The sequence below is a fragment of the Thalassophryne amazonica genome, chromosome 8 (assembly GCF_902500255.1).
Source record: "Thalassophryne amazonica chromosome 8, fThaAma1.1, whole genome shotgun sequence".
Taxonomy (NCBI): domain Eukaryota; kingdom Metazoa; phylum Chordata; class Actinopteri; order Batrachoidiformes; family Batrachoididae; genus Thalassophryne; species Thalassophryne amazonica.
In genome coordinates this window covers 61743896-61759744 of record NC_047110.1, presented here as the reverse complement: position 1 = coordinate 61759744, position 15849 = coordinate 61743896, and the positions used below count along the sequence as shown (strand labels likewise).

The 15849-nt window shown below is 38.1% G+C and overlaps 1 protein-coding gene across 1 annotated transcript; it reads right to left on the bottom strand.

The window, feature by feature from the left end:
• Positions 1-1712: 1712 nt before the first annotated feature.
• LOC117515750 (leucine-rich repeat-containing protein 61-like) lies at positions 1713-8901 on the bottom strand. The gene is given in 11 exon segments (XM_034176455.1): positions 1713-1879; positions 2006-2131; positions 3716-3784; positions 4562-4627; positions 4710-4769; positions 4772-4794; positions 4996-5035; positions 5038-5055; positions 6504-6650; positions 7912-8007; positions 8715-8901. Coding segments are annotated over 11 exon segments (801 nt in total). The 5' UTR covers positions 8764-8901; the 3' UTR covers positions 1713-1772.
• Between the last annotated feature and the right edge of the window lie 6948 nt (positions 8902-15849).

Sequence of the window (15849 nt, the reverse complement as noted above, 5' to 3'; positions counted from 1 at the left end):
AAAAAAAAAATCACCAAAATGGGAGATACTTATTCTCTGGTCAGGAAGCTTCAAAAGCCTCCCAAGTGCCATAATTATGGCCAAAGGGTCTCCTTTACGATTTTTAAATTTGAATTATTTAACGGTCCCAACTCTTCTGTACTTTGCTGCACGGTGAAACCGTCTGATAAGACTGATGATTAAGTTGTGCACATATCATTCATCACAGAACCTACTGTGGACAAACTGTATCTGCATGAATTACCGACCAGTTCCCATTCAAGTCAAAATGGGAGCCTTGCTACTGTCAAGATATGAAGTTTGTAATGTGTTAAAAAAAAAAAAAAAAAAGAAAAAAATTATAATTTTGCCTGGGCTGAAGAGGATTTTAATTAAGTGTTGTATTAGTATTACTATTAGGTTGTGTAAACTGGATATTGACTTTGGTATTTGGTATTCCTATCAAATATTATAATCCTTAATTATGGAGTTTCATTTGCACAAAGCTCAAAAAGTACTTTCAAAGTCAAATGAATTTTTCTGAAAAGAGTAAAAAGTCAGATGGCAAAAATCAGAGGGCAAACAATTAGCATTTCATTAAAAATTAATATTTCATGCCCAAAACATTGTGTAAAACAGAAAGGTGGTCAGCTTTACAACCTTTGCGGTTATGTAACTGATATACACTACTGAATTCCGAGTCAATGATTTGAAAATGTTCATGCATTCATCCATATCGTGCCAAGCTATTCTGATTTGGAGTTGTATAGCCATTGCTTATATTTGCATCTGAGTGATGACTTTTTATTTGGAATTTAACATTTTTATCCTGATAGGAGGGGTTTTTTCAGAGAATATCAACAGCACATTGGATCTCAGATGGGCTGCACAGTTGGAAAAATAGTTACTGTGACACAGTCACTTGAGATCATCTTGATTAAACAACCATTTAAATTGTCATGTTCAACAGCACTTTTCACCACCATCATCAAATCACCAAATTAAAAGAATATCACTTGTAACACCTCAGATAACACTACAAACTGCACTACCACCTGCCTGTGCCAGAGAGAAAGAAAACAGAAGCAGATATTTGAAGAGCATTGCACCTTTATAAGTACTGTATTTTTCACAGTCACACTTATATAAAACATGTAAAAACAACTGAAACAATCATTAAGTTGCTTTCTGCAAAACGTCAACTTGCAAAGAAAGCATACAGCGTGGGACAAATTAGCCCCCAACATGATCCAGCAATGTGTAATGGATAAAAGCTCTTTAAATGCTGAGATCAAAATTCTTAAGCAGCATAGCTGTCAGCATAAATTCAGGCTACAGCATAATACAAAATGCATACTGTGCAGGTAAAGATATCTTTGACTCAGGCTGAGGTTATCAGTATGAATAAAGGTTTGGAACCAAGGACACATCATTCCTGGTACTAAATGCATAGGATGCAATAAAATTTCAACACAGGCATCACACTGCAACACACACACACACACACACACACACACACACACACACACACACACACACACACACACACACACACACACACACACACACACACACACACACACACACACACACACACACACACACACACACACACACACACACACACACACACACACACACACACACACACAAAACCGTCTGGAAATACACTGATCAAGCACTTAAATTTAGTCATCTGAAAAGCTTAAAGCACATACAGCCACTGTATGTTGTTTTTTAAAACCTATGACATTAACAAATGTTGCACACAAGTGTATCAGGAATAATCCATTTCAGATGGCATACTGCTTTGGCTGCTTCTTTAGGCTCATAGATTTTTCACTCTGTGAAATTATATGACTTGCTCTGTTGTTGAGGAGTCTGCATTCATGAAGGACATCTGTAGAAAATAGAAAAACAGGACAGCGCTCATAAAGAACAGTTAGGTTTTGGCATGTGGTTTCTCCACTGAAATGTGTAACAAAATGGCTCTAAAAAGGCAGTTTTCTCCTCTTCTTTCTTTTACCATTGAACTGCTTGTAGGCTTCATCGATAATGGCGTTGTTTGATCTCTTTATTTCCCAGTAAGTATCATCCACCCATGGCTTACAATCAGGCTTTTCAACAAGTTGTCCATTCTTGTATAAACCAGCTGTTAATGGAGAAAATAAAAACCTTTGTCATAGTGTAAGCCTCTGGTTTTACTCATGGAAAAAAAATTAAATACAGGTAGATACTTCATTCTGCAAATTGATTCTGCGATGGAGCATTATATGGCATTATGGAGCAATTTGTTCATGTAAATGGGGAGTCTTCTTCACAGACTAAGGTTAATTATAGAGTTCCACAAGGTTCTGTGCTAGGACCAATTTTATTCACTTTATACATGCTTCCCTTAGGCACTATTATTAGAAAGCATTGCTTAAATTTTCATTGTTACACAGATGATACCCAGCTTTATCTATCCATGAAGCCAGAGGACACACACCAATTAGTTAAACTGCAGGAATGTCTTACAGACATAAAGACATGGATGACCTCTAATTTCCTGCTTTTAAATTCAGATAAAACTGAAGTTATTGTACTTGGCCCCACAAATCTTAGAAACATGGTGTCTAACCAGATCCTTACTCTGGATGGCATTACCCTGACCTCTAGTAATACTGTGAGAAATCTTGGAGTCATTTTTGATCAGGATATGTCATTCAATGCGCATATTAAGCAAATATGTAGGACTGCTTTTTTGCATTTGCGCAATATCTCTAAAATTAGAAAGGTCTTGTCTCAGAGTGATGCTGAAAAACTAATTCATGCATTTATTTCCTCTAGGCTGGACTATTGTAATTCATTATTATCAGGTTGTCCTAAAGTTCCCTAAAAAGCCTTCAGTTCATTCAAAATGCTGCAGCTAGAGTACTGACGGGGACTATATCACCCATACTGGCCTCTCTTCATTGGCTTCCTGTTAATTCTAGAATAGAATTTAAAATTCTTCTTCTTACTTATAAGGTTTTGAATAATCAGGTCCCATCTTATCTTAGGGACCTCATAGTACCATATCACCCCAATAGAGCGCTTCGCTCTCAGACTGCAGGCTTACTTGTAGTTCCTAGGGTTTTTAAGAGTAGAATGGGAGGCAGAGCCTTCAGCTTTCAGGCTCCTCTCCTGTGGAACCAGCTCCCAATTCGGATCAGGGAGACAGACACCCTCTCTACTTTTAAGATTAGGCTTAAAACTTTCCTTTTTGCTAAAGCTTATAGTTAGGGCTGGATCAGGTGACCCTGAACCATCCCTTAGTTATGCTGCTATAGACTACACTGCTGGGGGGTTCCCATGATGCACTGAGTGTTTCTTTCTCTTTTTGCTCTGTATGCACCACTCTGCATTTAATCATTAGTGACTGACCTCTGCTCTCTTCCACAGCATGTCTTTTTCCTGATTCTCTCCCCTCAGCCCCAACCAGTCCCAGCAGAAGACTGCCCCTCCCTGAGCCTGGTTCTGCTGGAGGTTTCTTCCTGTTAAAAGGGAGTTTTTCGTTCCCACTGTCGCCAAGTGCTTGCTCATAGGGGGTCGTTTTGTCCGTTGTGATTTTTCTGTAATTACTGTATGGCTTTTGCCTTACAATATAAAGCGTCTTGGGGCAACTGTTTGTTGTGATTTGGCGCTATATAAATAAAATTGATTTGATTATATACATTAAACTGAATCCATTTGTGATTCACTGTAAAAAATGTACCTTTAATGGTTTCATCAATGTCTTTGCATAATTGATACAAGTCACTCCCACGGCCAACCACTCTTTCACCTGTTGAATCAGAAATACATAAAACCTGAAACTTTTTTCTTTTACACACAAAGCATGTAGTAGTATATGTATTTGGACAGTAACATTATTGTAATTTTGCCTTTGTACAACACCACAATGAAGTTGAAATCAAACGATCAAGATTATGTCTATAGACTTTAGGCTTTAATTAAGGAGTTTAACAAAAGCATCACATTAACCATTTAGAAATTATAGCCATTTTTATACACAGTCAGTGCCATATTTTCAGAGGCCATAAGTAATTGGACAAATTAAACATAAGAATTACTGTTCATTCAAATGATCACTGTGACAGCGAGTTTTCTTTAGACAAGTAAGGGATAGATACATTTCCAAGTCACTGACTATGTCTTGGACTCCATTTACATCAGTCATGAAGAAATACAAACAATATGGTATTGTATGATAAATCCATTTGGAGGTCATGTGTGGTCATGCAAGATTGGTCATGCAAGGACATCAGCGACAAAAATTGTAGAGGCACCCAACACTGAAGGACTCTGAGGCTTTTGTGGGTGTGATCGGAAAAACTGCACAGAATACAAGTTTTGTCTGTTGCATCATCTGCAGTTTTGTGGTAGAGTGGGATTTTCTTAGAAAGATGTGAAATTTCAGCTAGTTTTTCAGAAGGCATATGGGAGACTCCAGGCAAGCTATCACCAGTTTTCTTGGATGAAAATCCTTCTCTGTTCAATTCCATTATTAAGTCACTGTCAAAATACTGACGTATCTGGCTGCAAATGCAGAAAATCTTACCGTCTAACACCCTGATGTTTGGAAACATCTCAAGAACTATACTTCTATATGATGAGTTCCTGCACACTGAAATAAAGGACAGTGTCAGCTCATTTATCCAGAACACGGTTACACTGGCTCTATAAAGTCTGACTTAAAAGTAAATTACCTGGATTGGTGTAATTATAAGTGTTGTCTTTCAGTCTTATATTTTCTAGCTTCCTTAAAATTGAAGGCAGTGCAGGTTTTCAACACTGTTTAAAACAAAAAGGTTAAATCACTTAACTTGTCCTCTTCAGCATATTACGCTTTAGCAGTATAAGTAGTTGCAAAATATTTAGGCTAAAGAAAAATAAGGATTTCTAGGTTTTATATGCTAAATTACCATTACAATTAGTGACCTAGTGAAATCCTTCAGTATTCATTAGTAAACACTTTATCATAAATACAGATACCTGGATATGATATTTCCTGCCACGTTTAAGCTCTGTAACTGTCACAATTACGCAGGGGCTCTAAAATTTGGGGGAAAGAAAGAAAAACATTAAACAAAATCTTATACATAAGGGACTTGGAATTATTTATTCACATATGGAAATACGAGGTCTGTTAGAAAAGTATCTGACATTTTTATTTTTTTCAAAAACCTGATGGATTTGAATCACGTGTGCTTGCATGAGCCAACCTTGAACCTTTGTGCGCATGCGTGAGTTTTTTCACGCCTGTCGGTTGCGTCATTTGCTTGTAAGCAGCCTTTGTGTGAGGATGGGTGGAGTCTCTCGTCGTTTTTTCTTTGCAAGGAAATGGCGGAACGACTGGAGCAGCACGACTGCATCAAATTTTGCCAGAAACTGGGCGACAGCCAAGTGGAAACCATTTGGATTATTCAGACGGCTTTCGGTGACGATGCTATGGGCATCACACAGATTAAGGAGCGGTACAACCGGTTTAAAGACGTCCGCACAACGGTGGAGTGCGCGCCGCGCTCTGGGCGGCATCAACATGCTGAAATGACCGGATCATTTCCAAAGTGGACGCTGTGATGATGTAGGACCGTCGTGTGACTATCCGAGAAATTGCGGAAGAGGTGGACATCAGCACTTTTTCGGCACTTTCCACTGTGACAGAAGATTTTGCCATGAAAAGAGTTGCAGCGAAATTCATCGGCACGAAGCTGATGGCGCAGCAAAAGCGCCTCCGTGTTGAAGCCTCACAGGACATGTTGTAACATGTCCAGCTCATCCACAATTTCTCGGATAGTCACACGACTGAAAAGCCACCGAAGCCGTCTGAATCTTCTGAATGGTGGACGAGGTGAGCATGTCACGGCATGTCCTGTGAGGCTTCATCACGGAGGCGCTGTTGCTGCGCCATCAGCTTCGTGCCGATGAATTTCGCCGCCACTCTTTTCATGGCAAAATCTTCTTTCACAGTGGAATGTGCCAAAAAAGTGCTGATGTCCACCTCTTCCGCAATTTCTCGGATAGTCACTTACGGTCCCACATCATCACAGCGTTCACTTTGGAAATGATCTGGTCGTTTCAGCGTGTTGATGGCCGCCCGGAGCGCGGCTCGCTCTCCTTTAAACCGGTTGTACCACTCCTTAAACTGTGTGATGCCCAGAGGATCGTCACCAAAAGCCGTCTGAATAATCCGAATGGTTTCCACCCGGCTGTCGCCCAGTTTCTGGCAAAATTTGATGCAGTCGCGCTGCTCCAGTCGTTCCGCCATTTCCTTGCAAAGAAAAAACGACGAGAGACTCCACCCATCCTCACACAAAGGCTGCTTACAAGCAAATGACGCAATCGACAGGCGTGAAAAAAATCACGCATGCGCATGAAGGTTCAAGGTTGGCTCATGCAAGCACACTTGATTCAAATCCATCAGGTTTTTGAAAAAAATAAAAATGTCGGATACTTTTCTAACAGACCTCGTACAAACTTCATTACTCCTGAATGCTTACCTAAACTGGAAATCCTATTGGCAGACACGTTAAGTACAGAAAGAAGCCGAAGAGATGCCAAAGGAACTAAGTTTGTGACGTGATTTCCAGAGAGGTCCAGTCTCTCCAAATTTGTGCACTCCCCAATGCATCCAAGATCATATATTCCTATAAAACAAATATTTAATCACGGTTTAAAGGATGAGGGAATTAACAGAAAATTATCTCCATCTAATCCAATAGCTGATCAAGCACAGTTTATCAAGTGTGAGGAATTTGTCATTTGTTTATCACTCTAAATCAGGGGTCACCAACCCTGTTCCTGAAGAGCACCTGCCCTGTATATTTTCTAACTGTCCTTGTTTCACTCCCAGGCAGTTAACTCTATCAGGTGTTCTCAGCCCATCAATAGCTGGAAAACACCAATTTAAAAAAAAAAAAAAAATCAGGTGTGACTTGAGTAGTTAGACATGGAAAACATTAACAGGGCTGGTGACCTCTGCTCTAAATGTTTGGGATTTGGACTACCAGACAGGCAAAACATGTAATTTGAAGGCATGTTTAGGTCCATGAAAAACTGAAAATGACTTTTTTTTCTATTTTAATGACATTTTAAAAACTGAATACTAACAACGGCAATAACTGTGAAAATAAGAGCTGCAGCGCTAGATTTAATATGCACAGAGATCCACACCTGCCAGACTAAAATAACACTGGTGGACAACAACAAAAATATTTCTTGCATGGACTTTGAGAACTGATTTAGGGTAATTTTGGGGTGCTGAATCTGAGCAAAGATTTCCTTTATCACATCATGTTTTTTTTTTTGCAATCTGCATGTTCCATATTGATGTCTTGTGCAAAAGTTGCTTATTCACTCTCAAGTTTGATGCCACTAATCATGCACAAAAACAGCTTCAAAAGCACAGTTTTTAAACCATGTTTGGGAAATGTGAACAAGAGCCGTAATATCATTTATGATGCCTAAGAGGTGTGTGAAACTGCAACTTCTGCTTCAATGTTTGATACGAGAAATATGTTTTCATATCTCAAAAATGTAATTGGCAAACACTAACACCAGATTCGGATTCAGCGCCCCCCAATTACCCAAAGCCTGTTGAAAACTCCATGCAAGAAAAATCGTGTCGACTAGTGTAATCAGATCAGGTCTGGGAGGTTGTGCTGGTGCTACATGATGCCACATCCACGACAACATGGAACCACCTTGAGTCCTGCATAGCAACCACCCAGGCAGACAATTACTCCATCCTCACGTCGTAAAAGTACCGTAATCATTTATCTGCAGCAGCCAGGTGGAACACGGGCTGCTGAAAAACCTGTATTCTGTCCTGTCCCACTCTGTACATCACAGTATCTGTACACAAGCTGACTAAATGATATAAACTATTAACAGAAAATTTTATCTTACCAAGACCTTTCAATTTGAGAAACAGAATCGACTCCAAGTCAAACTCTCCTGTCCGTGATTTGAGCAGCACAGCAGTTATCTTCTCAAAGTCTGCATCTGAAATGATCACAGCACAATGAAGCAAGGCACATCCTCTGTCTTCTTATATGTGAAACACACGTTCATTATGTGTGCATCATTTTTGCAGTGAAGTCAGATGGCTGGAAGGGTTGTCTGTGTTGTGTTAGCTGAGGATCAAGCAGCAGATAACGCATTCATCACCCATGAATTCCATATCTGACAGCACACGTGTGTGCAAGTGTGTCTGAGTGACAAAATGTTCCCTGTGTTTTACTGTGACAATATTAACCTGAATAACCACTTAATTAGTTACATTTGGTTTCGTGTCTGAGGATAATGCAGTTCCAACTCTGCACAGCAACACTGACTACAGCCAGTAACAATCATGGAAAGGTTATACTATTTTATTCACATATGTATACATTAACGTCAGTATATTTTTAATTAAGAAAATAGTGTTGGAAAAATGGCACCCAATTTGACAAAAACGCCTACATGGTGTACGTTTGTAGCAGTTCCATGATGCACTTTGGTGAGACGGTATTTATGTTAGCTTTAGTTTGCAGGTAGCAGTTTTTCCTTTGGAGACGAATTCTGTCTGATTCAAGGTACACAAAAGCGGGGACGTATTACTGAAGGAGTAACTGTCTCCTTTTGTTATCCTAACACACGTAGAAACTGAATGAACAGTTAGCCGCATCTTAGCATTAGCCACAGCTAGTTAGCATAAGCAGCTAACTTACCGTGATCTTTCTCTCGATGCTTACAGTCCATCGTGGACAACTTTGACATTACGTAACAAAGATATGCTAACCAGAATGGCGATTTTATTTATTTATTTTTTAAGGCTGGTTAATTTTTTTGTGGAAGCGTGTCCCGGTGTGTTTTCAGGACATATTTTGTGTGCAGGAAGCTCAGTAATGAAGCCATGTATCTGCTGGTTACTGCTGTGCAACATGGCAACAGACACGGTTACCAAGTAACTCCCCAATAAGGAAGATCGCTATTGGCTGTCCTAAAAGACGCCAGAAGTCTTTTTTTTCTTTTCTTTTTTTTTTTTACTTTTTTTTTTTTTACTTTTATTTAACAATGTACAAATGTACTAATGTACAAACAAACAAGGATGGCAATATTGAATCGCAAGTCCAGAAGTAGACATAAGAGAGGCATACAAAAACATAAATAAAGAAAAAATAAATAAAATACATTTACAAGGGGGGTACAGATATTCAGATTAGTTCATATTTGTGGGAAATTCGAGTAAGGCTTCATACAGGTTTTCATGTTTAACATATTTCAGAGATTTCATATATAAATGGAAGTCATTTTAAAAAGACTTTAAAGACAGGGGGTGATTTTAACACTCTTTGCTTATGAATAAAAAATTTGGCTAAACAGAAGATTAGGTTGCTACAGAGTTCATCATTTTTGTTCTTCAATAATATTCCAAATGTTATTATGTCTCTGGTAATAGATTCTGGAAGTACTATATTTTTTTTTGTTTGTTTCAGCCAAAGATCCAAGTTATTCCAAATATTCTGGTTTTGTCACATTCATAGAAAATATGGTCTATTGTCTCTATATCATTTTCACCAGAAGAAGCATTTATTATCATCAATGTTGAAACGGTTTCTTAAAAGTTCCTTGGATGGGTAAATTGCATTTAGATTTTAAGTGTGTTTCTTTAGCTTTTGGTTGTATAGGAAGTTTTAAATATAGGGTTCGTAGTTTTTCAATTGATTTTTGTCAACTTATAAAGTATTGTTATTTTTATTTTACTTTTACTGGGAATAAAGTTTACATTTAGATGATTTCTAATTGTGTTGTTATTAAAAAATTTTTTTTTTGTCAGTGAATGAGATACCTTCAAATAGAAGGTGGCTAATTGTAGGGTTATAGGATGGTATTCTAGTATGTTTATGAGTTTGAGTAATAAATTGTTTTGGTAACACTTTGTGCAATCTATTGAAATTCAGCCTTAGGGGGATTAAATTTATATTTCATACAAAATTGTTTGTAGTTTAACATGCGCCCCTCTGCATCCATCAAGTGCACAATCGACCATATGTTCTTCTCCATCCAGTCCTTGTAAAATAATGACTTGTTTTTATGAAGTATGAACTATTATTCCATATGATAGTGAATTGGAGAATAGTTATGTACATATAGCATTTCAATATAATAACACTTGCTTATGGAACTCTGATAATTTAATAGGTAGTTTATCTATACTGAAGTCAGCTAAAGAAGAAATTTTAAACCTCCTACTTTATTAAATATATAGTTAGGGACACAATATCAAAATAATTCTGAGTTTTTGATCCAATATTTCAACCAGTTGATTTTAGGGTTCCATTAAGACAGTCAAAATCAATTACATTAAGACCTCCATCTTTTATTTCTTTATCATATGACTTTTTTAAGATAATGAGGTCTGTTCCTCCATATAAAGTTAAGATTATTTGGTTAATAGTTTTAATTAAGCTATTAGGAACAGCGGTACTGCAAGTTGAATAGATTAATCTTGACAGACTTTCCATTTTCGTTAAGTAGATACGACCTAATATTGAAAGGTCTCGTTGAAGCCATAGATTTAGTTTGGATTTACATTCATTAAGTTTAGTTTCAATATTTAATGTTGAGCTTAATTCTGTTTTTTTTGTGATAAGGGTTCCTAGATATTTAATTCAGATTTACTAGGAATATACATATTTCTTTTAGATGTGTGTCATGATTTGCTAGAAGTTCCATTTTCTCAAATTCAATGTTAGCCCGATGCATCTGCGAAAAGTTTGATTTTATCAATGCTATAGGAATTTGTTTTTCATTTTTCAAGAAGAGGGTGGTGTCATCTGCTAATTGGCTTATAATCAGTTCTGTGCCAACAAGACATCCAATTCTCAAGGTCTTGCAATTTTTTAAGGTAGAGTTGCCACATTTCAGTAACTAAAATGAAGAGGTAAGGCGAAATGGACACCCTGAGGAATTCCAACATTAACATTAAATCTAGGAGTGGTTCCTTTAGGAAGTATGACACACCTATTGATATCTGATACAGACCCCTGACCTAAGTTAATAAATTTATCTCCCAAAACGAATGTGTTTAAGACTGAAAAAATAAAATGGTGTTCAACAGAATCAAATGCTTATAAAATCTAAAAAATAGTATAAATCCTTATCAGTGATCAGCTCCTATATTCAATTATATCCATTACTAACCTAATACTGTTGTGATTGATCTTCCTTTTAAAAAGCCAGATTTTGATTCTGCAACAATATTTGAGATTCCAGTCTGAGGCGCATACGGTGTAACAGTTTTGTTCAGAAAATTTAGAGGCTATATAGGTTGTTATAAATTTAACAATTTCTGTTGCTATTAATTTTTTGTCTGTGGTTTCTTACATTATTTATTAATAGAGACTCTTATAGCATGTTTTGTTGTTGTCTCTCCTTTGTTGCCAATGTTACACAAAATAAGCACTGTTTTTTTCTCCCTTCTATCCATTTTGCTTCTCGATCTAATAATGCTCCCTGTTAGCTCTTTGTGTGATATCATTTCATCTAGTTGACGGTTGAAGTATTAATATTTTCTTTTTGTCTTCTTCTGGAGGATTCGTTTATTGCAGTATTAGTTAAGTTGTTGAATACTATTTATTTCTTTTTTGCTGGAGTTCTTTTTTTAATTGTTTTGCCTGAATGAAACTAGAGAATTGTCTAATCTTATACTTTACGAATTCCTATTTTTGGGTTGGGCTGTTCACTTCTTCTACATTTGTGATATTTAGAATTAATTCTTTAATTTTTTTATAGAAGGTGTCATTTTGGAGAAGACTGGAGTTAAACTTCGAATATTTACTGGTTTTAGGTGTATTGTTTTTTGGTTGAATTTGTAAAGAAATTAGACTATGATCAGTCAAAGGTGCAACAGAAATATCAGAGTTGATTTCATTGATTAATAATTCATTTGCTATGAGCCAATGATCAATTCTTGACTTGTTATTTGAGCTGAACCACAAGAATTGTATTGTTTCTGGATTAAAGTGATGCCAGGCATCCACTAGGTTTTGTTCATTACAAAAATGTGTGAAGATTGTGTTTGGGTGATTGAGTTATATTTAGAAGGCCATTTATCATAAAATTCATCTTGGACAAGGTTAATATCCCCTCCAATTATAATTTTGTTAGTTGAATATGTTTCTTTGAGGTGATCTAAATGCAAAACAATTTCTTCTAGCAGTGACTTGTTTTGATGTAAGTTGTATGTCCATAAATATTGATTAAGATAACTGTTAAATTATCCAAGCTAATAAATGACATCATCATCTAACTAATGAACTTTCTTCAGTTGATTTTTGGGCTTGAAACCAACAAAAATGTTGTGTGGGCCGCTGAAGAGGAGGTACTGCTGGCCCACCACCAAATGGCGCCCTGCTTGGAGTGTGTTATGTGTCGGACGCAGTCGGAGCACCGACCCAGCGTTTGACATTAGGACCCAGCATAAAGGAAACAGAGCACGGTTCAAAGGATAACAGAATTTAATGACATAACAGTGAGTGCTCAATTAATAACCAATAAGTGCGCGGTCTGGCGAGGTGGAAAAATGGTGCGCTCCCAGCAGCACAAACGGTCCGGAGCCAGAACAGTTCGGACCCAAGGACCCCGCCGACACCCCCCAGGTGGCCGCGACCAACCGAGTCTGTGAAAGAAGAAACCATAATGTGAGTCCACCACTCCACACAGAGAGACCACTCAAAGGTGTACATAATCAGCAAACACTTCCTGGCTTAATCACCAATCAGCTTCCCACCCTGCAGGCATGGAACACCCAGTTCAATTCTCCACTGCAGTGGAAGCTGATTAAACGACTAACATAACAGCTCAATATAATAAGGTGGGGACACCACATCTACTGACTGTACTCATGTTAGTCACAAAACCTAAAGTACCTCACATAAGCGGCAAGGCCGAAAACCACATGAATGTCCATGACCTTCGATCCCTCTGGCAGATCCCGAGCAGCGGGAAAGCAGGCCGACTGGGTGACTGTGAGGAGGAAGCGTAGTTCTAAACAGAAGCCCCGTGTACACCGCCAACCCGTTCACAATTCTAACCGTTTTTCCCCACTCGACGACACACCCGCCGAGGATCAAACTCTGGTTATTGGCGACTCTGTTTGAGAAATGTGAAGTTAGCGACACCAGCAACCATAGTCAATTGTCTTCCGGGGGCCAGAGCAGGCGACATTGAAGGAAATTTGAAACTGCTGGCTAAGGCTAAGCGTAAATTTGGTAAGATTGTAATTCACGTCGGCAGTAATGACACGGTTACGCCAATCGGAGGTCACTAAAATTAACATTAAATAGGTGTGTAACTTTGCAAAAACAATGTCGGACTCTGTAGTTTTCTCTGGGCCCCTCCCCAACAGACCGGGAGTGACATGTCTAGCCGCATGTTCTCCCTGAATTGCTGGCTGTCTGAGTGGTGTCCAAAAAAATGAGGTGGGCTTCATAGATAATTGGCAAAGCTTCTGGGGAAAACCTGGTCTTGTTAGGAGAGACGGCATCCATCCCACTTTGGATGGAGCAGCTCTCATTTCTAGAAATCTGGCCAATTTTCTTAAATCCTCCAAACTGTGACTATCCAGGGTTGGGACCAGGAAGCAGAGTTGTAGTCTTACACACCTCTCTGCAGCTTCTCTCCCCTGCATCCCCTCATTACCCCATCCCCGTAGAGACGGTGCCTGCTCCCAGACTACCAATAACCAGCAAAAATCTATTTAAGCATAAAATTCAAAAAGAAAAAATAATATAGCACCTTCAACTGCACCACAGACTAAAACAGTTAAATGTGGTATTAAACATTAGTCTCTCTTTCTAAGTCCCTGTTGGTAAATGATATAATAATTGATCAACATATGATTTATTCTGCCTTACAGAACCTGGTTACAGCAGGATGAATATGTTAGTTAAATGAGTCAACACCCCGAGTCACACTAACTGTCAGAATGCTCGTAGCAATCTTCCATTCCGCTTATTAATTAATCAAAAACCCAGACAGAGCTTTAATTCATTTGAAAGCTTGACTCTTAGTCTTGTCCATCCAAATTGGAAGTCCCAAAAACCAGTTTTGTTATTATCTATCGTCCACCTGGTCGTTACTGTGAGTTTCTCTGTGAATTTTCAGACCTTTTGTCTGACTTAGTGCTTAGCTCAGATAAGATAATTATAGTGGGCGATTTTAACATCCACACAGATGCTGAGAATGACAGCCTCAACACTGCATTTAATCTATTATTAGACTCTATTGGCTTTGCTCAAAAGTAAATGAGTCCACCCACCACTTTATCTATCTTACATTGTTCTGACTTATGGTATGGAAATAGAAGACTTAACAGTATTCCCTGAAAACTCCCTTCTGTCTGATCATTTCTTAATAACATTTACATTTACTTGATGGACTACCCAGCAGTGGGGAATAAGTTTCATTACACTAGAAGTCTTTCAGAAAGCGCTGTAACTAGGTTTAAGGATATGATTCCTTCTTTATGTTCTCTAATGCCATATACCACCACAGTGCAGAGTAGTACCTACACTCTGTAAGTGAGATAGAGTATCTCGTCAATAGTTTGACATCCTCATTGAAGACAACTTTGGATGCTGTAGCTCCTCTGAAAAAGAGAGCTTTAAATCAGAAGTGCCTGACTCCGTGGTATAACTCACAAACTCGTAGCTTAAAGCAGATAACCCGTAAGTTGGAGAGGAAATGGCGTCTCACTAATTTAGAAGATCTTCACTTAGCCTGGAAAAAGAGTCTGTTGCTCTATAAAAAAGCCCTCCGTAAAGCTAGGACATTCTACTCATCACTAATTGAAGAAATAAGAACAACCCAGGTTTCTTTTCAGCACTGTAGCCAGGCTGACAAAGAGTCAGAGCTCTATTGAGCTGAGTATTCCATTAACTTTAACTAGTAATGACTTCATGACTTTCTTTGCTAACAAAATTTTAACTATTAGAGAAAAAATTACTCATAACCATCCCAAAGACGTATCGTTATCTTTGGCAGCTTTCAGTGATGCCGGTATTTGGTTAGACTCTTTCTCTCCGATTGTTCTGTGAGTTTTTTCATTAGTTACTTCATCCAAACCATCAACTGTTTATTAGACCCCATTCCTACCAGGCTGCTCAAGGAAGCCCTACCATTATTTAATGCTTCGATCTTAAATATGATCAATCTATCTTTGTTAGTTGGCTATGTACCACAGGCTTTTAAGGTGGCAGTAATTAAACCATTACTTAAAAAGCCATCACTTGACCCAGCTATCTTAGCTAATTATAGGCCAATCTCCAACCTTCCTTTCTCTCAAAAATTATTGAAAGGGTAGTTGTAAAACAGCTAACTGATCATCTGCAGAGGAATGGTCTATTTGAAGAGTTTCAGTCAGGTTTTAGAATTCATCATAGTACAGAAACAGCATTAGTGAAGGTTACAAATGATCTTCTTATGGCCTCGGACAGTGGATATCTCTGTGCTTGTTCTGTTAGACCTCAGTGCTGCTTTTGATACTGTTGACCATAAAATTTTATTACAGAGATTAGAGCATGCCATAGGTATTAAAGGCACTGCGCTGCGGTGGTTTGAATCATATTTGTCTAATAGATTACAATTTGTTCATGTAAATGGGGAATCTTCTTCACAGACTAAAGTTAATTATGGAGTTCCAAGGTTCTGTGCTAGGACCAATTTTATTCACTTTATACATGCTTCCCTTAGGTAGTATTATTAGACGGTATTGCTTAAATTTTCATTGTTACCAGATGATACCAGCTTTATCTATCCATGAAGCCAGAGGACACACACCATTAGCTAAACTGCAGGATT